The 24282-nt window shown below is 43.6% G+C and overlaps 1 protein-coding gene across 1 annotated transcript in view; it reads left to right on the top strand.

Annotated features, from left to right (window-relative positions):
• Positions 1-23311, top strand: part of SLC25A1 (solute carrier family 25 member 1) — a 36017-nt gene extending 12706 nt beyond the window's left edge. Inside the window, exons 2-9 of the mRNA XM_060683837.2 lie at positions 8821-8928; positions 10075-10174; positions 13178-13316; positions 13822-13906; positions 14975-15079; positions 15898-16013; positions 18650-18723; positions 19811-23311. Coding sequence (XP_060539820.1) covers positions 8821-8928; positions 10075-10174; positions 13178-13316; positions 13822-13906; positions 14975-15079; positions 15898-16013; positions 18650-18723; positions 19811-19925 — 842 coding nt within the window. The 3' untranslated portion in view covers positions 19926-23311. The remainder of the gene's footprint in view (positions 1-8820; positions 8929-10074; positions 10175-13177; positions 13317-13821; positions 13907-14974; positions 15080-15897; positions 16014-18649; positions 18724-19810) is intronic.
• Positions 23312-24282: the final 971 nt, after the last annotated feature.

The raw sequence follows: 24282 nt of genomic DNA, 5'->3' as shown, positions 1-24282 counted from the left end.
TGCTTTAAAATGGATGGACTTCCACTCCCAGAATTCCCCAGCTAGCATGCTTTAAGATGGGTGGATTATAACTCCCAGAATTCCCCAGCTAGCATGCTTTAAAATGGGTGGATTATAACTCCCAGAATTCCCCAGCCAGCATGCTTTAAGATAGGTAGACTTCCATTCCCAGAATTCCCCATCCTTCCCCAAAGGATGACATAATAGCAGTGTTCCAATATTTGAGGGGCTGCCACAAAGAAGAGGGGGCCAACCTATTTTCCAAAGCACCAGAAGGCAAGAGAAGAAGCAACGGATGGAAACTTACCAAAGAGAGAAGCCACGTAGAATTAAGGAGAAGTTCCCTAACGGTGAGAACAATTAACCAGTGGAACAACTTGCCTCTAGAAATTGTGGGTTCTCCATCACTGCAGATTGAGATTGGACAACCATTTGTCTGAAGTGGAGTAGGGTTTCCTGCTTGAGCAGGGGGTTGGACTAGAAGACCTCCAAGGTCCCTTCCAACTCTTGATTCTGTTAAGTTGCTAGTCCTTAGGAGCACTCGTGGCGAAGGACGGAAGGGAGGCTGGGTTTTCTGGCTCGAAGATTTGCAAACGTGCTCAGAAGTTTAATGGTGGCTTTTGTGTGTCTTTTTTTATTTTTTTATTTTCCTTTTTCCATGCTGAATAGTTTGCGCTGTCTCTTTCTTGAGTTTGCTAAATAGCTGGCTCGGTGCCAAAGTAGGCACATTAGACACAGCCAGTTGAATGGGAGGGAGGCCCAGCCGAATCTACCCCCCGAAGGCGCATTTATCTTTTCACCTACCAGATGGTTCTGCAAAGTAAATTTCAGCTTGGATTCAGGACCGTATTGGGAAAAGCAGAAACTCTGAAAGTTTCTGGCTTTGTTCTTTCTTGAAATATAGATAGATAGATAGATAGATAGATAGATAGATAGATAGATAGATAGATAGATAGATAGATGTTTTATTTCCTTTTCGTAGGCTTTATGTGTATTTCTCTTTAGCCAGGTTCTTCCTACATAAACCAAGATTTTTATGCAGCCCTAGTTCAATGAAATCACAATCCACTAGTTTCTAGGCTCTTTTTTTTCTGGCAGCCAGCAAACACTCTCCCAATGGGCAGCAGAGTGTTTGCTGGCTGCCAGAAAAAAAAAAAAAACCTAGAAACTAGTGGATTGTGATTTCACTGAACTAGGGCTGCATAAAAATCTTGGTTTACGTAGGAAAGAGAAATACATACAAACCAACAAATCTTGGTTTACGTGGCTAAAGAGAAATACATACATACATACATACATACATTCATATATTCATACATACATACATACATACATGTCTTCTTAAGTTTTCGCGGGTGTGCATATGCAAAAAATTAAAATCTCGGGTGTTTTCCCGCATCATTATAAATAAGTTGGTTAATGTAGAAGCTACATGAAGAGCCTGAAGATGACAGGGTTGTGAGCCTGTCGAAACGTTGCTTTAAGAAAAACTTTTAAAGTCACTGGTAGGATTTTAGCTGAGGTTTTAAAGGACCTTGCAGAGTGCTCTGTAAGGATTTTTAGAAGATTTTAAGCTGGGATTTTAACCAGGATTTTAAATATTTTAACCAACTTATTTATAATGATGCGGGAAAACACCCGAGATTTTAATTTTTTGCATCCCTTCATATATTGTTGTCTTGTTTGCGATGGCCCTGGGGAAAAAAAAGAAGTTTTGCTTGTTTAAACAAAGAAAAATAGGTCAGGGGTGATTCATTTCTCTCGATCCTTTACTGCTGTAAAGACAGATGGATGCTTCTTTCTCTTGTTTATTTATCCGGTAAATGCATTTCTCTCTTGCCGCAATCATCAATCAGCTCTCCGCGCCGATTCCCAGAACGAGACAGCAAACACATGAGCCAAAATCCCTACACTTTCAACCAGTGGTGGGTTTCAGAATTTTTTACTACCGGTTCTGTGGGCGTGGCTTGGTGGGCATGGCAGGGGAAGGATAATGTAAAATCTCCATTCCCATCCCACTCCAGGGGAAGGATACTCCAAAATCCCCATTTCCTTGTTCCTTGACTTGTCCCAGCTTCTGCCAACCTAGCAGTTCGAAAGCAGGTAAAAAATGCAAGTAGAAAAATAGGGACCACGTTTGGTGGGAAGGGAACAGCGTTCCGTGCGCCTTTGACGTTGAGTCATGCCGGCCACGTGACCACGGAGACGTCTTCGGACAGCGCTGGCTCTTCGGCTTTGAAACGGAGATGAGCACCGCCCCCTAGAGTCGGGAACGACTAGCACTTATGTGCGAGGGGAACCTTTACCTTTACCTTAAGAAGTTTGTGGTTGCTTCGGAAGACGGTGAGAAGACAGAAAAAGCAAAGGACTACAGCTTAGTCCTTGACTTACAACAGTTCATTTAGTGGCCATTCAGAGTTGCAGTGGCACTGAAAAAAAGTGACTTACAGTCGTTCTTTCACGCTTAGGATTGCTGCAGCATCACAGGATCGAAATTCCAGGCACTTGGGAACTGGTTCTCCTCCTCCTCCTCCTCCTCCTTCCTAAGGCATCTTGTCTTCTCCATGATGGTCTTCGAGCAATGCAACTTGGAGAAATGCCCCAGATGGTTTCTAATCTTCGGGTGTCAGAACGGTGAAAGATGGCATAGATAAGAGGGCCAGCTGTCATCTTGAATCACACTGAGAAAATTCGGTGTTCTATATTTTCTTAGCGCTGGAGCCCAAGTTATTTTAGGGGAGAGGTTCAGTAGCTCAGTTCCTCCCTGGCCCCCTGTAAAAATGGAGAGTTTTCTTTTTTTTTTCTTTTTTCTTTATCATGTAATGTTAGCGAGAAAGAATTTTAGATGGGATTAAAAAGTACGAAAAGGGAAAGAAAAATGAGAAGAACGCTGGCTGCGAAGGTCAGAAATATGGCCATCGCGTAACCTTAAAGGTAAAGGTTCCCCTTGCACATATGTGCTAGTCGTTCCCGACTCTAGGGGGCGGTGCTCATCTCCGTTTCAAAGCCGAAGAGCCAGCGCTGTCCGAAGACGTCTCCGTGGTCATGTGGCCAGCATGACTCAACGCCAAAGGCGCACGGAACGCTGTTCCCTTCCCACCAAAGGTGGTCCCTATTTTTCTACTTGCATTTTTTTACCTGCTTTCGAACTGCTAGGTTGGCAGAAGCTGGGACAGGTCACGGGAGCTCACCCCAATTACGCGGCACTAGGGATTAAAACCGCTGAACTGCCGACCTTTCAATCGACAAGCTCAGCGTCTTAGCCACTGAGCCACCGCGTCCCTTCACGCAACCTTGGGACGCTGCAATTGTCACCAATACACCGTAGTTTCCGAGCGGCCAACTTTTGATCGTGTGACATTGGGGATTGGTGCGACCGTTGTAAGTCACTCTTTTCAGGCCCATTTCGAACGTCAGTCCCTAAATGAATGGTTGTAATTTGAGGACTGTCTGTAGACTCCATTTAGTAGCAATATTTTGGTCTTCCCTTATCTCACGCCTCAAATGTCTCTTAACTTGACCTTCTTCACTCTCTCTTCCTATTTGTGGCAAAAGGTTAGCCTATCTCGAGCATATAGTTATTTGTTTATTTTTATCAGTGCCTTTATTGTGGTTTTTTTTTTTTTACATATAACTCAAGGTGCTGAAGATATGCAACATATCTTCTTCCTCCTATTTTCCCAACAACAGCCCTGTGAGGTGGGTTGGGCTGAGAGAGAGTGACTGGACCAAAGTCACCCAGCTGGCTTCCATGCCTAAGGCGGGACTAGAACTCACTGTCTCCTGGTGATTGGCTCAAAGTCACCCAGCTGGCTTTCATGCCTAAGGCGGGACTAGAACTCACTGTCTCCTGGTGATTAGCCCAGAGTCACCAGGCTAGTTTTAATGCCTAAGGCGGAACTAGAACTCACCATCTCCTGGTGATTGTCTCAGAATCACCCAACTTGGTTTTCATGTCTAAAGCGGAACTAGAACTCACCATCTCCTGGGGACTGGCCCAAAGTCACCCAGCTGGTTTTAATGCTTAAGATGGGACTAGAACTCACCATCTCCTGGTGATAGTCCCAGGATCACCCAACTTGGTTTTCATGTCTAAAGCGGAACTAGAACTCACGGTCTCCTGGTGATAGTCCCAGAATCACCCAACTTGGTTTTCATGTCTAAAGCGGAACTAGAACTCACCATCTCCTGGTGATAGTCCCAGAATCACCCAACTTGGTTTTCATGTCTAAAGCAGAACTAGAACTCACCGTCTCCTGGCAACTGGCCTAAAGTCACCCAACTGGCTCTCATGCCTAAGACCGGACTAGAACTCACTATCTCCCGCTTTCTAACCTGGTGCCTTAACCGCTAGACTAAATTGGCTCTCAATATACAGCAGAACTTAAAACAGGCATTTTTCCAAGCGTGCAGAATTACTCTTTTTCGAAATGCATTCAACAACAACAACAACTACAACAACATTCGAAGTGACAGGCTTTTGTTGTGATGTCTCCAAGGGATCAACCCAGGGCAAGAATAATCTGCTCCAGTTGAATGCCGAATAGGTCACTTTTTCATCCCTGGAGGGGGGTGGCGGGAGAGAAATCTACCCGTCCCCCCCCTCTTCTTTCACCAACTACTTTGTCATGCTGAGGTTGCTGCTGTCGACATCCGGATCTAGTTTCCTTGTAAATCCTCCTTGTGGGTGTTCCCTGGGTTGTGTCTCCGGCCAGCCAATGACGCCGAGAGAGCGTGCGTTTCTTTTGCACAGTCATGCTGAGCTGGGGTTCGGAGAAGAAGAAGAGTTCTTGATTGGCCAAGTGTGATTGGACACACAAGGAATTTGTCTTCGGTGCATAAGCTTTCAGTGTACGTAAAAAAAAAAAATACATTCCTCGTGAATCATAAGATGCAACACTTAACGATAGTCATAGGATACTAAATAAGCAATTAAATCATACTGGGAAACTTAATAAAACAATATAAACCGTAAATATGCAAGCAACAATAAGTGGGAGGAGATAGGTCATAGGAAGGATAACAACAACAACAACAACAACAATAATAATAATAATAATAATAATAATATAATATAATAATAATAAATAAAAATAGAAACTCAAGATCTCGTGGGACTTTAGGATTCAGACTGACAGGCACTTGGTCCACAACACACCTGACATAACAATAGTTGAAAAGAAAAAAGTATGGTTCATTGACATTGCAATACCTGGTGATGCACGAATTGAAGATAAGCAGCAAGAAAAAATCACAAAGTACCGGGACTTGCAAATCGAAGTTGAGCGACTGTGGAAAAAGAAATTGTGTGTTGTCCCGATTGTAATTGGAGCCCTCGGAGCAATACCCAAAGGGCTACCCCGCTATTTAGAAATTTTAAATTTGCCGGACTTGAACATTTTGACTCTACAAAAAACCACCTTACTCGGAACAGCTTACATCCTCCGACGATACCTTAAGAGTTCCTAGGTCCTTGGTTAGGACTCGAGCTGCTGAGCTATTAACCAGCCTCAAAGGCTGTGAATCTCACTAAAGATTAACCAATAAATAATAATAATAATAATAATAATAATAATAATAATAATAATAATAATAATAATAATAATAATAATAATAATAATACAGTCTTAGTAAATAGTCTGACAGTGTTGTGGGAATTAGTTTAGCAGAGTGATGGCATGTGGGGAAAAAACTCGTTGCCTCTAGTTGTTCTGGTGTGCAGAGCCCTATAGCAATGATGGCTATATTTTAAAATTTTAATGGGTTATTTTATGGGGAAAGGGTTTTAAAATTTAGGGAAGCCAAACTGATTTAATTTTGTTTTAATTCTTTTTAATTTTTATACCGTATGTGTCTTAAATTTTGGCTGTTCACCGCCCTGAGTCCTTCGGGAGAAGGGCGGTATACAAATTTAAATAATAAATAAATAAATAAATAAATAAATAAATAAATAAATAAATAAATAAATAAATAAATAAATAAATAAATAAATAAATAAATAAATAAATAAATAAATAAATAAATAAATAAATAATAAATAAATAAATAAAGGCTAACCTTTTCCAGACTGAGTGTGTGAATGCATGCATGCGCAAATATGCGGCCAAAGCCCTAAAATGCACTGCGCGTGCACTCCCATGCATCTGTCCCCCCGTGCGTGCGCACAGGGCCCCACACATGCACCCCGCCTCCACGCATGCATGCATCCCCACACACACGTGCCCCACCCCCTGCGCATGCGTGGCAGAGACCCGAAGACAAGCTGGCCGGTGGGAGGCACGCACGCAAGAGTGGCAGAGCTGAACTGGGACGATGGCTCGTATGCCATCAGAGAGGGTGCTGCGTGCCACCTCTGGCACACCTGCCATAGATTCGCCATCACGGCCCTGTAGCGTCGTTTTGAGGGTAGGAGTTGAAACAGCTTATGTCCAGGATGCGAGGGATCTGTAGATATTTTCACAGCCCTCTTTTTGACTCGTGCAGTATACAGGTCCTCCATGGAAGGCAGGTTGGTAGCCATGTTTTTTTCTGCCGTTCTAATTCTCCTCCGAAGGCTGTGTCTGTCTTGTTGGGTTGCGGAGTGTTTCCGGCCAGCCAATGACGCCGAGAGTGTGTTCCTTTTGCACAGTCATGCTGAGCTGGGGCTCTGTGAAGAGAGCAGAAAGGAAACCACTTGAGTCATTTTGATGGGCTCAGAATGTGAAATCACCTCATGGGGTTCTTTTTATCTCGACGGAGAGGCACAGAAGGACTTATTTTGGGGGGAGGGGGCAGGCAGCCCACTGAGCTGCCTCTCGGTACCCCGAGACTCAAACCTGCCGACACTCTTTGTCTCTGCAGAAAAATAAGTTGCAGGATGGGTTTTTTAGAACGTACAATCCAGTGGTGGGTTCCTCCCGGTTCGGCCCGGTTCGGTTGAGCCGGTAGCGGTGATGATATGACATCACCGAACTGGTTCTCTTTGTTCGGGAGCTGCCTTACGCCATTTCAGACAAATGATTGTTCGATCTCTTCTTCTTCTTTTCTTTTTTTAACAGTTTATTTATACATTTTCATTTAACATAACACAAGTGCTTTGTGAATAGTGTATTGTCTGGGTCAATTTGCTTACTTAGTAATCCTTTTCCAGCTCATAATTTCTACATCTGTTCTCCAAACATTTATAAAAAGAATCCCATGTTCGAAAATACTCTGTATATTCTTTTCCTTTCATCTTTAATGTCAGTCTGTCCATTTCTGCACAATCTAATATTTTTTTTCAATGACAGCTTCATCTCTCGGTATTTCCTCATTTTTTCCAGTACTGTGCAAATACAATTCTTGCCGTTGTCAAAACATGTAGTATTAAATTCCCCTTATCGTACTTTTCTGGTATTATACCTAACAAAAATATTTCCCGGCTTATAATCTATATGCCGCTTTAACATTTTTTTCTAACGATGTGTGTATTTTTGTCCATTGTTTCTTTGCTTTCACACATGTCCACCAGATGTGACAGTAAGTGCCTGGTGTGTTCGATCTCTTCTTAAAAACGTCCAGTGATGGTGCACCCACAAACTTTCGAAGCTAACCTCTTACAACAGGAAGGACAGTTTCTTCCTACAGACTAAAGTTTGTCATTTTCACTAAATCTTCCAGTTCTGGGAGAAATTCACCATGCAGCAGCCTTTGTTCCCACTAGTGTTCATTTTGGCTTATTTTTAGGGACATCTGAAGCAAAAGGCGTGGGTTCAAACATCTGATGGGATTGAATTACATTTCTTTTTTAACTCTAAAAAATAGCCGTTTTGATTATTCGGGAGTTGTTGAAGTTTGCTTCTTCGTTTTAAGAACGCAAATGAATTCCTTTCCATCTGCAGAAGTTTTAACTATCTGATTTCGAGCTGAATTTGCAAACTTTGCACCTTCAGGGATAATGTAGTTGGTTTTCTGAATCTGCCTCTGGAATTGCTGGGGAAAAGAAGTATAAATGTTGGGCTAAATCTGAGTACAAAGGTTTTCTGAGTTTTAAATCAGCTGCTGGAACTGCTGTGCAGCCAAAGCATTGTCGATGCTATTAAATCCACGATAAATCTTCAATGTGATCTTGTCGTTTGGCCAAATTTTATATCCCGTACTGATCCAACAAGCTGAGACTTGGGTTATACTGGATTGAGAAGTTAAGGATTTGGGGCAAAGCTGCCCGAACATGTTTCCTGGCGGAATTTAACTTGCAAGGCAATTTCGATTTGGAAACTTTTGAGCCGTACCTTCCCTACAAGAAGGAGCTGGGAAAATGAGTGTTTCTAAAAGGAGAATAAATTCTTCATTATGGTTCAGAGAATGGATGAATGGCTGCAAAAATTGATGGAGTTAGCAGAGATGGCTAAATTGACTGGTTTGATCAAAGAAAAGAAAAAACAAACAAACCTACAATCACTTTTATTTCTACTTGGAAACCGTTTCTGGACTTTGTGCTCGAGGTGGAAAAAAAATGTTCTCGTGATCAAAATTCAGACACTTGGCAACTGGCTCATATTTATGACGGTTGCAGTGTCCCGGGGTCACTGATCCCCTTTTGCGACCTTTTGAAAAGTCAATGGGGAATTCGGATTCACTTAACAACCGGTGTTCCTATCTTATCCACAACAGTGATTCACTTAACCACGTGAGGCGGGATAGGTTGTAAAATGGAACAAAACTCACATAAGAAATGTCTCACTGAACAATATAAATTTTGGGCTCGATTGTGGTCGTAGGTCGAGAACTCCCTGTAATATATTTTTCTTTCCTGCACATCCGCGGACGGATGCATCATTCCTCTCTCGCTTACCTTTCCAGGTGGCATCGCCGGAGGTATTGAAATCTGCATCACATTCCCCACTGAATACGTCAAGACCCAGCTGCAGCTGGACGAAAAGGCCAACCCACCACGCTATAAAGGCATCGGTAAGGCTGGGCAGCCCAGAGTTTCCATCAACCCACCAATAGCAATAGCACTTAGACTTATATACCGCTTTACAGTGCTTTCCAGCCGTCTCTAAGCGGTTTACAGAGTCAGCCTCTTGCCTCCAACAATCTGGGTCCTCATTTTACCCACCTCGGAAGGATGAGAAGGCTGAGTCAACCTTGAGCCAGTCAGGATCGAACTCCCAGCAGTGGGCAGAGTTAGCTTGCAATACTACATTCTAACCACTGTGCCACCAGAAAGGAGAATGAGAAAGGAAATTACGAGAGGAAGGGAAGGGAAGGGAGGAAGGAAGGAAGGAAGGAAGGAAGGAAGGAAGGAAGGAAGGAAAGGAAGGAAAGGAAGGAAAGGAAGGAAAGGAAGGAAGATAGCAATAGCACTTAGACTTATATACAGTACCGCTTCACAGTGCTTTATAGCCCTCTCTAAGCGATTTACAGAGTCAGCCTCTTACCTCCAACAATCTGGGTCCTTGTTTTACCCATTGCAGAAGGATGGAAGGCTGAGTCAACCTTGAGCCAGTCAGGATCGAACTCCCAGCAGTGGGCAGAGTTAGCTTGCAATACTGCATTCTAACCACTGTGCCACCAGAAAGGAGAATGAGAAAGGGAATTACGAGAGGGAGGGAGGGAGGGAGGGAGGGAGGGAGGGAGGGAAGGAAGGAAGGAAGGAAGGAAGGAAGGAAGGAAGGAAGGAAGGAAGGAAGGAAGGAAGGAAGGAAGGAATTGCAGTAACACTTAGACATATATACTGCTTCACAATGCTTTATAGCCCTCTCTAAGTGGTTTACAGAGTCAGCCTCTTGCCCCCAACAATCTGGGTCCTCATTTTATTGACCCCGGAAGGATGGAAGGCTGAGTCAACCTTGAGCCAGTCAGGATTGAACTCCTGTCAGTGGGCAGAGTTAGCTTGCAATACTGCATTCTAACCACTGTGCACCATGGATGGATGGATATATCTTATAAAGGATATAAGATATCCTTCCGTTTTGTCTCTCTGACAAAACGAACCTGTTTTGACCTGTTCTCCATATTTACACGCCTGTTTCTTTCTGTTTCTCTGTTTGGAGAGAGTTGTTTTTTCTTATTAATACGGGTATTTTTCCTCCTTCTTTTCTTTATGCGCAGTGGACTGCGTCCGAGTGACGGTCAGGGACCATGGGATCAAAGGCCTTTACCGAGGCCTCAGCTCGCTGGTGTATGGGTCCATCCCGAAAGCTGCCGTGAGGTAAACATCTACTGGTGGGAAGGGGGTCGGGTGTGATGTGAAGACACAGATGTGAGGACAATCAACCGATGGAACAGAAGTTGCCTTCGGAAGTTGTGGGAGCTTCATCACTGGATGAAGAGACTGGACTGCCTTCTGTCGGAAGTGGTGTAGGGTCTCCTGCTTCTGCGGGGGGTTGGACTAGATGACCTATAAGATCCCTTCCAACTCTTAATCTGAATCTATCTAAGATGATCAAAGGTCTGGAGACTAAAACGTATGAAGAATGGTTGCAGGAACTGGGCATGGCTAGTCTAGGGAAGAGAAGGACCAGGGGAGACATGATAGCAGTCTTCCAATATTTGAGGGGCTGCCACAGAGAGGAGGGGGGTCAAGCTATTTTCCAAAGCACCTGAAGGCCAGACAAGGAATAATGGATGGAAACTGAACAAGGAGAGATTCAACCTGGAAATAAGGAGAAGTTTTCTGACAGTGAGAGCAATCGACTAATGGAACAGAGAAGTTGCCTTCAGAAGTTGTGGGAGCTTCATCGCTGGAAGCTTTCAAGAAGAGACTGGGCTGCCATCTGTTCAGAAATGGTGTAGAGTCTCCTGCTTGGGAGGAGGGTTGGACTAGATGATCTATAAGGTCCCTTCCAACTGTTAATCTGGAATTTCAGAAAGCTTTTGGAAATTCCCTTCTCCAAAGTTTCATCAGAATAACTACCACAGACAGGTGTGCGATGCATGGAAGGAGAGTGCAGAACCTTTGGAGTTGAAAATGTTCCAAGCTTGAAAAATTAGTTTTGAAGCTTCTAGATATGGGTCAGTTTTAGGTTGATCAAGTTTTCTTTCCTACAGATAGTCCTTGACTTAACAACACTGAAAAAAAGTTGACTTAGGTTCGTGTTTCACACTTAACGACCGTTGCACGGTCATGGAATCAAAATTCAGACACTTAGCAACTGACTCGTAATTATGACGAGTTGCAGTGTCCCTAGGCCCCGTGATTCCCTTTCGCGACCTTCTGACGAGCAAAATCAATGGGGAAGCCAGATTCACTTAACAACCGGGTTACTCACTTAACAACTGCAATGATTCGCTGAACAACCGGGGCAAGAAATGTCGTAAAATGGGGCAAAACTCACTTCACAAATGTCTCACAGAAATGTTGGGCTCAATTGTGGTCATAAATCAAGGACAACCTATCTTGGATTGCATATTTGACCTGAGAGTTTTGTAATCTTAAGGAATCTTATCCTTATTATGTTTCCTGGATCATAAACATTTTGGGGCATTCAGTATCCCTTAATTGGTTTTATTCGATGTCTTAATTCCGTTTGGAATTTGCTGGTCTGTGCCTGGATAAAGGAATTCATTGATTTATTGCTTCATTTGCCCTACAGTGATGAGCTAAGCAGTGATTTATAGCTTAGTCTGTTATATGCTGGTCTGTAATCCTAATAAAGGTTTGATTTGTGGGTTATCTAGACTCAGCCAGTTGTGGTTGAATTCAACAAAGCAAATCTTAGCTTTACTCGGCGATCTGCAATGATTGGAATGGCCAAGGTTGAACAAGCCAAGTTGGCGTGATCCCTTGAATCTTGGTTTAGCAGGGGCTGTTTTCATTCATTTTTTTATCCCTAGAAGGAACAAATAATAGCTTTTGCTGGCACTTTGTGACTGGCTTCTCTCTTTTACCTCATTCCTGACTCAAAGTTCAGACATGCCAGATTTTCTGTGTGTGTACCTAGCGATGGGCGGGAGAAGGGAGAATCGGGTTGTGTAATGAGGATTTATTTGAATAAAGTCAGGAGGGAAGAGAGTGGGAGATAAGTCAGGAATATTTAGAAATGTTTGGTTTGGAGTGGGGGTGGGTGTGTGGATTTCATCCCTGCATTCTCAAATGGGGAGAGGGGGATTTTGTCCCCAAATTTCAGGTTTAAAAAAAAGAGAGTTTGGCCCCAGATTGTAGTTGGGAGTGGGAGAGAAATTGTTCCCCATATTCTCAAGTAGAGGGGATGCAATTCATCCCCCAGATTTTTTTTTTGGGGTGGGAGACAGAATTAGGCTCCAGTGGGGAAGGGGAGGATGGGTGGGGAGGATGGGTATTGGTCTCTGTACTCAATAGAGTAGGGTAGAGTAGAGTAGAGTAGAGTAGAGTAGAGTAGAGTGGAATGGAATGGAATGGAATGGAATGGAATGGAATGGAATGGAATGGAATGGAATAGAATATGGAATTGGAGTAGAATGGAATAGAATAGAATAGAATAGAATAGAATAGAATAGAATAGAATAGAATAGAATAGAATAGAATAGAATAGAATAGAATAGAAATAAGGAATGGAATGGAATGGAATGGAATGGAATAGCATAGCATAGAATAGAATAGAATAGAATAGAATAGAATAGAATAGAATAGAATAGAATAGGTGGAGTAGAATAGAATAGAATAGATGGAATAGAATAGAATAGAATAGAATAGAATAGAATAGAATAGAATAGAAATAAGGAATGGAATGGAATGGAATGGAATGGAATAGCATAGAATAGAATAGAATAGAATAGAATAGAATAGAATAGAATAGAATAGAATAGGTGGAGTAGAATAGAATAGAATAGAATAGATGGAATAGAATAGAATAGAATAGAATAGAATAGAATAGAATAGAAATAAGGAATGGAATGGAATAGAATAGAATAGAATAGAATAGAATAGAATAGAATAGAATAGAATAGAATAGAATAGAATAGAATAGAATAGAATAGAATAGAATAGATGTTACCCAGTTGGGTCAAGAAACGCCTGCAAAAATACACCGCCAATCTCAGAGAGCACCAAGAAAACCCCACAGTTCAACCCTAAGCTACACAATTTCTCTTCCTATCATTAAAATGAAGAAGCTCTGTCTGTATTGGCAGAATGATAAACGCACAGTGTGCGACAGTGTTGTTTTAGTCGAGGGCCTTCATTGTTCTACCTTGGGCCCACCAACCTTCTCTTCTTCATTCCCCCCCTACACAGGTTTGGCATGTTTGAGTTCCTGAGCAACCACATGAGAGATGCCGATGGAAAACTAGACAGCACGCGTGGCCTTCTTGCCGGTTTGGGGGCCGGCGTGGCTGAAGCCGTGGTCGTGGTCTGCCCCATGGAAACCATCAAGGTAAAAAAACCTTGAAAAGAAAGAGGACACGTGTTTGTGGACTCCTTGTTCCTTGAGAACAACCTTATTTTCAAATCTGGAGGTGCCGAGAACGGGAGTCAGCAACCTGCAGCTCTGGAGCCGCATGTGGCTCTTTCATCCCTCAGCTGCGGCTCCCTGTCGCTCAAAATATGCATCACAACCGCCAATGTGCGACATCTACCGGCACGCGATTTATTGAGCTTTTCGACCCCCAGTAGGCCAACCATGGATAAATCCAAGAAAAGAAAAGTTTCAGAAGAAAACAGAACGTTTAATTCAACTACATATGCTAGTTTTGTGGCTGCTCAAGAAATAGTCAGGCACGGGAAGGGTTTTGTGGCTCCCGGTGTTTTCTTTTCTGTGGGAAACGGGTCCAAATGGCTCTTTGAGTGTTTAAGGTTGCTGACCCTTGGCCGAGAACCATCTCACATCCTTCTCTGGAGTCACACTTATTGTTGTCTTCTCTGCTACCCTTCTTCTGCAGGTCAAGTTCATCCATGACCAATGTTCTCCCAATCCAAAATACCGGGGTTTTTTTCACGGCGTGCGGGAGATCGTCCGGGAACAAGGTGAGAAACGGGGATCGTTGGTTATCGACACAACATCTTATCTTCTTTTTCTATCTGCAGAATTGGAAATTAACTGGGTTTAAATATCAGTGAAGCTGGGTGGCTTAGACTTATTTAGAAGAAGCTGAACGTAATGCATAAAATATAGGAAGCTGTTGATTTACGGTCACAGTGGAGCCCAAAATTTCCATTGCGAGCAAGACAGTCGTTAAGTGAGCCATTTTATGTCCTTTGTTGCCATCATCGTTAAGTGAAAACGCAATTGTCAAGTTAGTGACGTAGTTGTTAAGTGAATCGTGGCTTCCCCATTGACTTTGCTTGTCAGAAGGCAAAGGAGAGAAGGAGAAAGAGAGGAGGAGAAGAAGGAGGAGGAGAAGAAAAGGAAGAAGAGGAGAAGGAGAAGGAGAAGGAAGGAGGAGAAGAAGTAGCAGGAGAAGAAGAGGAGGAGGAGAAGAAGAAAGGAGGAGGAGAAGGGAGAAGAAGAAGGAGAAGGAGAAGAAGAAGAAGAAGAAGAAGACGACTACTTGGAGTCCTGAGGAGGAGGATTTGTCAAGTTAGTGACGTAGTTGTTAAGTGAATCGTGGCTTCCCCATTGACTTTGCTTGTCAGAAGGCAAAGGAGAGAAGGAGAGGAGAAGAAAAAGAAGAAGAGAAGGAGGAGAAGGAAGGAGGAGAAGGAGGAGAAGAAGGAGCAGGAGAAGAGGAGGAGGAGAAAAGAGGAGGAGAAGGGAAAAGAAGGAGAAGGCGAAGAAGGAGAACAAGAAGAACAAGAAGAAAAGAAGACTACTTATTAATTTCTGCTGTTTTGGAGATGTTTGTGGTGCTGTTGGACTTGTTACGAGCTGTAGTTTGTCTAGTTGGAAAATTGTCCACTTTGGCAAACCTGGTGTAGATGTTCCTTTTCTTTGGTTACTCTTTGGAGGGGCTGACATTCCTGGTTCCAACTTAGCCAGAAACGAAACTTAGTTGTCTCTGTGTTTTTTTGACCAGGAAATTATTTCATTTTACAATGCTGGACTTTCCCTCTTAACTCTTCTGCCGTCGTCTTTCCCTGTCTCTTGTCTTGTAGGGTTGAAAGGAACCTACCAAGGTTTAACCGCCACGGTCCTCAAACAAGGATCTAACCAAGCCATCCGTTTCTTCGTCATGACGGCTCTTAGGAACTGGTACAAAGGTAATTTACATCCCTCTTTTAAAAACCAATTTCTGTCCCTTTTCCTCTGATATTCTTCCAATTTGCCCTCTTTAAGTCCTGAATAATGTACAGTTTTAACTTTGGAAAACGTTTTCTGGAACCAAGCCATAATTACAACACACCCAAACGGGACTTTGGATGTTCCTTTTGCTGATATTCCTAAAAAGTCAACAACAGCTTTTTTCTTAGAAGTTGTTGTAACTTTGAACGGTCATTAAATCATCATCTTCTTTTAACAAACCCCATAATCCCTTGCGGGGTGGAGTCTGGGCAACTGAATGGAGCTGAGTGTGCTGAGTGATATGTTTACTGGCCGGATGCCCTTCCCATCGCCAATGCAGAGTTATATTCAGCAGATAATATTCTCATTGTGCCCAGAGAGAGAAATATCTGCCCCTACCTAGGATCGAACTCACAGCCTCCTGATTGTGAGGTGAGAGCTCCACCTCTAGGCCACCGCATCCACTCTTTGAACGGTCATTAAATGAGCTGTTGTAAATCGAGGACTACCTCTCCAGGTAGCTCATTGGGTTGTGTTTCTTCTCTGTTCTACTTGGTTGAAGTCGGACAACCTTAAATCAGTGCAAATATAGGTAATGAAAGAAGCCAGATTTGTATTGAAGGAATAACCTCTCCTTCCCTTCCCTTCCCTTCCCTTCCCTTCCCCTTTCTTTCTTTCTTTCTTTCTTTCTTTCTTTCTTTCTTTCTTTCTTTCTTTCTTTCTTTCTTTCTTTCTTTCTTTCTTTCTTTCTTTCTTTCTTTCTTTCTTTCTTCTCATCCATGTTTGTACCTTCCAGGAGACAATCCCAACAAAGAGATTAACCCACTTGTGACGGGATTATTCGGGGCGCTCGCCGGGGCTGCCAGCGTCTTCGGTAACACCCCACTAGATGTTGTGAAGACGAGAATGCAGGTAGGAACATACTACCACATGTGGTGGACATGTGCAGCAACAAAAAAATACTGGATAAGAATAAGAAAGTGATTAGAGGAAACAACTAAACAATAAATAGCGCTAAAGCCAGAGCTATTCCTATTAGGCATACTTACAGGAAACTATGACAAAAAAACTCAATATCTAATATTACACGTAATAACTGTGGCTAGGATAGTCTATGCACAAAATTGGGAAAACAGAAACATACCGTCAGAGGAAAGTGTGATAAAGAAAGTGTTAGAGTGCGCCGAGATGGATAAATTAACAATGGAAATAAAAGACAGAGGAGAAACTGAATATTATTTGATATGGAATCTGTGGTATAACTGGTTAGACAATAGATGTAAAGATTAGGAAATTAACAAAGAGGATAATAAGCAGCAAGAATAATCTATGCTCAGAATTGGAAAAATGATAATATGCCATCCAAAGATAATCTGATCAAGTTTTGGAATGTGCGGAGATGGATAAATTAACAAAGGAGGTACAAGAAAAAGAGGAAACGAATATTGCTTAGTGTGGGAGAAATGATTTGAATGGTTGGAGGAGAGAGATAAAAGGAAGGGAAATATTAAATAATATTCGAAATAGGAGTTGAAGTATAATTGCTAATATGAGGAAACAAAAATTGTAGAAATAGAAATGGGTATACAGGTATTTTTATGTAAATAAATAAATAAATATTAGAAGTATATGTATAAAAGATATAATAGAAGTAAGGGAGGAAAAAATGTATAAGTATGAAATTCTTGACTGATGCAAAACTGTTGAAACAGAAAAAGTGTTAAAGCTTTCTTTTTGTTTTTTAAAAAATGTTTAATAATTAAAAAAACAAAGAGGATTAAGAAGCTAGAAAATAGTAAAAAGTATAAAGATAAAGATAAATGAAGAACATGCAGTGTTATAGTAGGATAAGGTGTGATATAAAACGTGAAATGTTAAAAAACACTTAGAGTAATAACTGTACTGTATATAAATGAACATATTAGTATATATAAGGGAGCCACATGTATATAGGGGGGGGGAAATGTATTTACACCGGATATATACCGATATTGAAGTGTTGCAAAGATGACGGAAATCGTGATATAAATTGGAGGAAAAAACTGCTTAATAAAAATTAAATTAATCAACGAGAATGCAGATAGGATGGGATTTTAGCAACTCTTAGCTATGGGTCCCCACATCTGTGTAGCCCATAGCCTCTACAGGCACAGGATATAGGACTGAGCCGCCTTTGAAAAGATCAGAAGAATGCAGAGGGTTGATCCGTGACCTCAATGCGCCTTTCCCTAGATCCAACAGTGAGGAGGAGGTCAAACTCCAAACGTCTCTTTGATTAACTAAGCTGTTTTTCAGCAGACGTGAGCCCTTTCGCCTAGTTTGGAGTGCGTGAATTAGAGAGCCTCTAACTCGTATGAAAGCAAGAAAATATTGGAAGAAAATACATACTGGTTTAGCAAAGAGGATTAAGCAACATATAGATCTGAAGCCAGAAATATTTATATATATATTTATATATATATTTACTTATATTTACTTTGGCTGTGCACCGCCCTGAGTCCTATTTGGAGAAGGGCGGTATAGAAATGGAAACAAATATATATATATATATATATATATATATATATATATATATATATATATATATATATATATATATATATATATATATATATATATATATATATATATATTTTTAAATTTTCTTTTACAAAACATTCCATCGTTCATTAAACTGTGTCGTCTGGGTACAAATTTTTTTTTTTGTGTGTCGTAACAGTTAAAGCTTAGCACCATATTCATTATTTATATCTACTCTTAATGCTAATACTTAACATATCTGTTATCATAACATTTCTCTTCTTAACTTATAAGTTATATTAACTTATATTAAATTATAGTCTTACAATAAAGTAGAATTCGTTTACCTGGGCACGTTGGGAATGCTGTCAGCAAACAGAAGGGACATTCAGTTACCGTATTTTTCGGAGTATAAAACGCACTTTCCCCCCCCCCCCCAAAAGGGGGAAAATTTAGGTGCGTCTTATACATCAAATGCAGCCCCGCCCACTCGCTGGCCCCCACCCTTTGGCCTCTGCCTCCCAGCAATTTGCCTCCTTGCAGCAAACAGCCTGTTTCAGCTTCAGCACAGCCTGATTTGCACAAGCAGCTGATTGTCAGTTAGATCGGCCTCCCGACCCTCAGCTGTTTCAGGCTGTCGCGATTGCCATTGCCTATTGCCGCGCGGGCCTCCTGCGAGCAGGCAAATTGCCGGGAGGCAGATTACTTCTTTCCTTGTGCTAATCAGGATGTGCTGAAAATGAAAGTAAAGCAGGCTGTTTGCTGCAACGAGGCAAATTGCTGGGAGGCAGAGGCAGATTTTTTTCCCCTTGTTTTCCTCCCCAAAAAAGTAGGTGCGTCTTATAGTCCGGAGCGTCTTATACTCCGAAAAATACAGTATGTTTCTCATTGAATTTAGAACAGAAGTGAAATGGGTATGACCAGCTGGAGCCCCAAGTGAGGCAAGCGGTTGAGTTGCTCCGTGCCCAACGTCTTCTCGCCGTTGCTAATCCAACCTCCCCTTTCTTCTCCCGTCTTTCTCTTCATAGGGCCTCGAAGCGCACAAGTACAAGAGCACCTTCAATTGCGCCTACCAAATTATGAAATACGAAGGACCTCTAGCGTGAGTTTGGCATGGCTTTGATAGATAACAAGGGTGGTGGGTTCACGGGGAGGCTTACCCCCCAAGAGGAGTGAGCAACCCACAATCCACTTGACTCTTCTTGGGTTCATAGTTGATATATCTCCTGTTCCTCTTCACACAAAACAGTTATCCAACATCATCTTAAATCTTCCAGAAGTTGTGAATGTTTCAACGCTGGAAGTTTTTAACAAGATGTTGGATAACCATTTGTCTGAAGTGGTGTAGGCAGGGGTGTGCTATTCAGCAGGTTCTGACAGGTTCTGGAGAACCGGGAGCGGAAATTTTGAGTAGTTTGGAGAACCGGCAAATACCACCTCTGGCTGGCCCCAAGAATGGGGAGGAAATGGGGATTTTGCAGTATCCTTCCCCTGGAGTGGGGAGGGAAAGGGGATTTTGCAGTATCCTTTCACCCTGGAGTGGGGAGGGAATGGGGATTTTGCAGTATCCTTTCACCCTGGAGTGGGGAGGGAATGGGGATTTTGCAGTATCCTTCCCCTGGAGTGGGGGGGGAATGAGGATTTTGCAGTATCCTTCCCCTGGAGTGGGGGGAGGGGGAATGGGGATTTTGCAGTATCCTTCCCCTGGAGTGGGGAGGGAATGGGGATTTTGTAGTATCCTTCCCCTGGAGTGGGGAGGGAATGGGGATTTTGCAGTATCCTTCCCCTGGAGTGGGGAGGGAATGGGGATTTTGCAGTATCCTTCCCCTGGAGTGGGGGGGGGAATAGGGATTTTGCAGTATCCTTTCACCCTGGAGTGGGGAGGGAATGGGGATTTTGCAGTATCCTTCCCCTGGAGTGGGGGGGGGAATGGGGATTTTGCAGTATCCTTCCACTGGAGTGAGGAGGGAATGGGGATTTTGCAGTATCCTTTCACCCTGGAGTGGGGAAGGAATGGGGATTTTGCAGTATCCTTTCCTTGCCACACCCACAGAACCGGTAGTAAAAAAAAAATTTGAATTCCACCACCGGGTGTAGGGTTTCCTGCCTAAGCAGGGGTTTGGACTAGAAGACCTCCAAGGTCCCTTCCGACTCCGTTATTCTATTTCTATTCTGTTCTTCCTCTCTAGGTTCTACAAGGGGACCATTCCTCGCCTGGGAAGGGTCTGCCTAGACGTCGCCATCGTGTTCATCATCTACGATGAAGTGGTCAAAGCACTCAACAAAGTGTGGAAAACGGACTGAGAGCAAGTGAGCCGGGTGGGGTCATCTAGCCCCCACCCCCCCCATCAGGCAACAGCTGGGACAGAGTTTGTGACCAACTGCAGAAGACATTCGGAAGGGCGGTGTGTGCTTCTTCATTCTTTCTTTCTTCTCACTGGGAGCGGTGCCACACGGGTCCTCTTGGCCAGAGGACACGATTCCAGTCCCCAAATCACTTCTCACTTTTCGTAATACTTATTTATCGGAACGGATTGCGGATGGATGGATCCTTCTCATCGTAATGGTCCATGACGCGAGACCGCCCGGGGGGGGGGGGGGGTTCATCACAAAAGGGTCCCGGAAATGAATTCACGGGTCATCATCAGATAGTTTTCTTCTACTGGAGGGCCCGCGAATGACCAGTGAGTGGGGGGTTGGGTGGGGAGAGTGGTTTTCTTCGGTGCTCTTGAAAATACACATTCTTATTGGCTTTCTCACTTGTTCACTCACGGAAGACAAGTCCTAGACACGCCCTTCCTTTTCCCAAAAAAACCCAGATTGAGAATCGTACAGATAGCACCATTCTCCACCATCAATGGTGGGATGGGTGTATCTGTGTTTGTAGATGCTGATTTGTTTTTCTAGTGCCGTTTTGATTTGACGCTTTTTCCACCAAAAAAGATCGAGGTGGAAACGTAAGGAGTAACAAAAGGGATTTCAAGCTGTTTTATGGTGATGCATAAGGGGGGAGTCTGAAGGATTTTCCTCAACCTGTTGCTTCCCAGCTCCGTAGAACGAATGGGTGGATCTGTTAGGACAGGGGTCTTCAACCTTGGCAACTTTTAAGACTTGGTGGACTTCAACTTTTAAGACTTGTGGACTTCCAACTCCCAGCAAAGCTGGCTGAGGAATTCTGGGAGTTTGAAGTCCACAAGTCTTAAAAAGTTGCCAAGGTTGGAGACCTCTGTGTTAGGATATCTGGGTTTTGTGGTCCAACACTCTTTCAGGGCATTAGGTTAGGGAAAGACAAATCCCAAGACTTAACAGAAGACTCCGTTAATAATATCTCCACCCAAAGGAGATACGGTCCATATCTTTTTTTGGAACCCGCTACTCTGGTGGAAAACTGGCATTCGTTCACTTCTGGACTTCAAGAAGTAGTAACCAAAACACTGAATACATTCCAAAAATCCATCCCTTCCATGGTCTTCTTTTGGCAACTTGGCAGTTCTTCATATGATTAAGTCCACCCCTTCTGAGCTCCTGGGACATCCTAGGCTTCTGGCATAGACAGGTCTCTCCAGAGCAGGAGAAAACATTCTCCGTGTAGGCCTTCTCCTAGACACATTCACATCACCTTAATGCAGGGAAACCAGGAAGGACTTTCGCGTATCTTCTCCCTAGAGAAATAGTAGTGACCACTGATCTTCTACGATGGAGATGCTAAGCCTTGGCAAGTAGGATCAGCTCAGGAGTGAAATGCTACCGGTTCATTCCGGTTCGGGCAAACCGGTAGTGATAAAAAAGCTACCGGTTCGTCCGAACAAGTATTCCCGATGATCAGCTGTACCGCACGGTTTATATATTTCTAGCGAAGCTAAATCACGCGGCACACCTGTTCCCCCCCCCTCGCTGTTCTACTTACTTAATGAAGTCTTCTTTTTCCGTGCGAAGCGTGCGTTTGGCGCACCCTGCGCATGTGCAGGCAGCAAACCGGTGGCGATCCGCGGAGGATTTCTCCACTGTTTCAACTTCTCTGGAAATTGCGGTCTTTTTCCCCAAGCTTTGAATTTTACGTGCCTCCCTACCCTTGTGCTTTTCACTTTGGGTTTTATGTTCTGATGAATGTATTATTATTTTTTAAATATATATATATATATATATCGGGGACTTCTTTTTTCCCTTGGTCTCTATCTGGAACCTACAGAGATGTTCCAACCTTCACATTGGTGGGACAGAACCTGCCTTACTGTGCCCCGTGGACTTCATTCCGTAGACTTCATGGAGCTGCAGTTCTTCACGTTGTAGGGTGAAAAGGGCGCCGTTGACATGATTCTTCTTTCAGACCACGCTCCTTGGGGACATCTGGTGGAGAGAAGACCTTCCCCATTCATCCTTTTCAAAGGGTCTTTCTTCTCCTCCTTAGACACTGCCTTAGTTTGAGAACCAGAAGTCCTTGGTTCGTTAACCGATTCTTGTACTGTATTAAGAAAGGGGGGAAGGCAGCTCCTTTGCCTCTTCTGCCCTGGTGCCAAGTCGGGACATTTCCACTAATCAGTGCCAAAGGTTTTGCATCGTGTGTCTCTCTCTCTCTCATTCTCGGGGATGGTCTTACTCAGGGGTGGGCTCCAAAATTTTTAGCAAGGGGTTCTCTGCCTCGTTGCTGGGTGGCCGTAGCCTAGTTGGCCTCCTGCACCACAGTGGGGTGGGGGGCATTTTTGCCCTCCCCTGGCTCCAGAGGCTTTCCTCGAGCCTACAGGAGGGCGAAAACGGCCTCCCCAGGCTCTGGAGGCCAGAAATGGGCCTGTTTCTAGCCTTCCCGAACTTCCGGTATGCCCGTTTTTCTTCCTCCCCGAGTCTCCGTGCACGCCCTGCACTTACCTGCATGCAAAACGGGCTGCGTGGGGACTCCTGGGAGGGGAGGACTGGGCAGGGCCAGCCAGGAGCGGGATTTGGGGGTTCTCCGAACGGCACAGAATCTTAGCTAGAGGTTCTCCCGAACCCCTACGAACCCCCAGCAGCCCCACCCCTGGTCTTACTCCTTCCCTGACTGCTCCTCTCCTACTTTCCAAATTTAACCTGCCCTGATGCAGGTGAGCTAAATACAAACCTGCGCTTCGTGGTTTAAGGATTAGCGGATGGACAAAGGTCCAGGCACATCTGGTTGGCTGACGCTGTTGGACCATCAGCTGGTCCAGAAGAATTTTGGTCCAGAGAAACTCAGTGGTAGCAGCAAGGGAGAACTTATGGCCCAGATGGAGACGATACTGACTTCTCCCTTTCTCTTTTCTGAATGTCGATAGAAATGAATTTCTCCCCCTGCGAGCTGTTAATTCTCGAGATTCCTTCTGCTATCTATATCAGGGATCTTCACCTCCGGCAACCTTTTTAAGCCCTGTGGAACTCACCCCCCCCCCCAATGCTGGCTGGGGAATTCTGGGAGTTGAAGTCCACAAGTCTTAAAATGTGCCCAGGATGTGGCAACACCCCTGATCTATGTGATAAAGTTAATGCAGAGGTGGCCAGGGTATAAGGAAGTTGTTGCTTGTATTTTTACAGGATCTGGTGTTTCTTAGATGGAAGATATAAATTAAATGTTTTAAATGTCTCTGTTAACGCCCTGGCAGCCTAAGACTAGTCTGGTTTTGGAATTCCTCAGCTCTCCGGCATGGATGCTGACAATAAAACCAACGTTGCCTGCTTGTTAAGTCATTTGTCTCTTGGTTTCATTTAAACAATGCTGAGCAACAAAGATGATGAAGGGACTGGAGGCTAAAACATATGAAGGACGGTTGCAGGAACTGGGTATGTCTAGTTTAATGAAAAGGAGGACTAGGGGAGACATGATAGCAGTCTTCCAATATCTCAGGGGCTTCCACAAAGAAGAGGGAGTCAAGCTATTCTCCAAAGCCCCTGAGGGCAGGACAAGAAGCAACGGGTGGAAACTCATCAAGGAGAGAAGCAACTTAGAACTAAGGAGGAATTTCCTGACAGTGAGAACAATTAATCGGTGGAACAACTTGCCACCAGAAGTTGTGGCTGCTCCAAAACTGGAAGTTTTTAAGAAGATGTTGGATAACCATTTGTCTGAAGTGGTGTAGGGTTTCCTGCCTAAGCAGGGGGTTGGACTAGAAGACCTCCAAGGTCCCTCCAGACTCTGCTATTCTAAGTTCTAAATTCCAAGTTGATTTGAACAGAATAGCAACAGAACTTATACCGCTTCACGGTGCTTTACGGGCCCCTCTAAGCGGTTCACAGAGTCAGCCTCTTTCCCCCAATAATCTGGGGTCCTCATTTTACCGACCTCGGAAGGATGGAAGGTTGAGTCAACCTTGAGCCGATCAGGATCAAATTTCTGGCAGTGGGCAGAGGGAGGGAGGGAAGGACGGAAGGAAGGAAGAAAGGAAAGGAAGAGCAATAGCAATAGCGCTTAGAGTTATATACCGCTTCACAGTGGTTTACAGCCCTCTCTAAGCAGTTCACAGAGTCAGCCTATTGCCCCCAACAATCTGGAGTCCTCATTTTACCGACCTCGGAAGGATGGAAGGCTGAGTCAATTGTGGTCACTAAATCGAGGACTATCTATAGAGGGGGAAAGTGCAAAAAAGAGCAACTAAGAAGATTAAGGGCCTGAAGCCAAAAACATGATGAACAGTTGCAGGAACTGAGTATGGCCCAG

The sequence above is a fragment of the Pantherophis guttatus genome, chromosome 17 (genome assembly GCF_059756535.1).
Source record: "Pantherophis guttatus breed Tessera chromosome 17, ASM5975653v1, whole genome shotgun sequence".
NCBI lineage: Eukaryota > Metazoa > Chordata > Lepidosauria > Squamata > Colubridae > Pantherophis > Pantherophis guttatus.
Note: the sequence above shows the minus strand (reverse complement) of the source record. Positions and strands in the feature narration are given on the sequence as shown.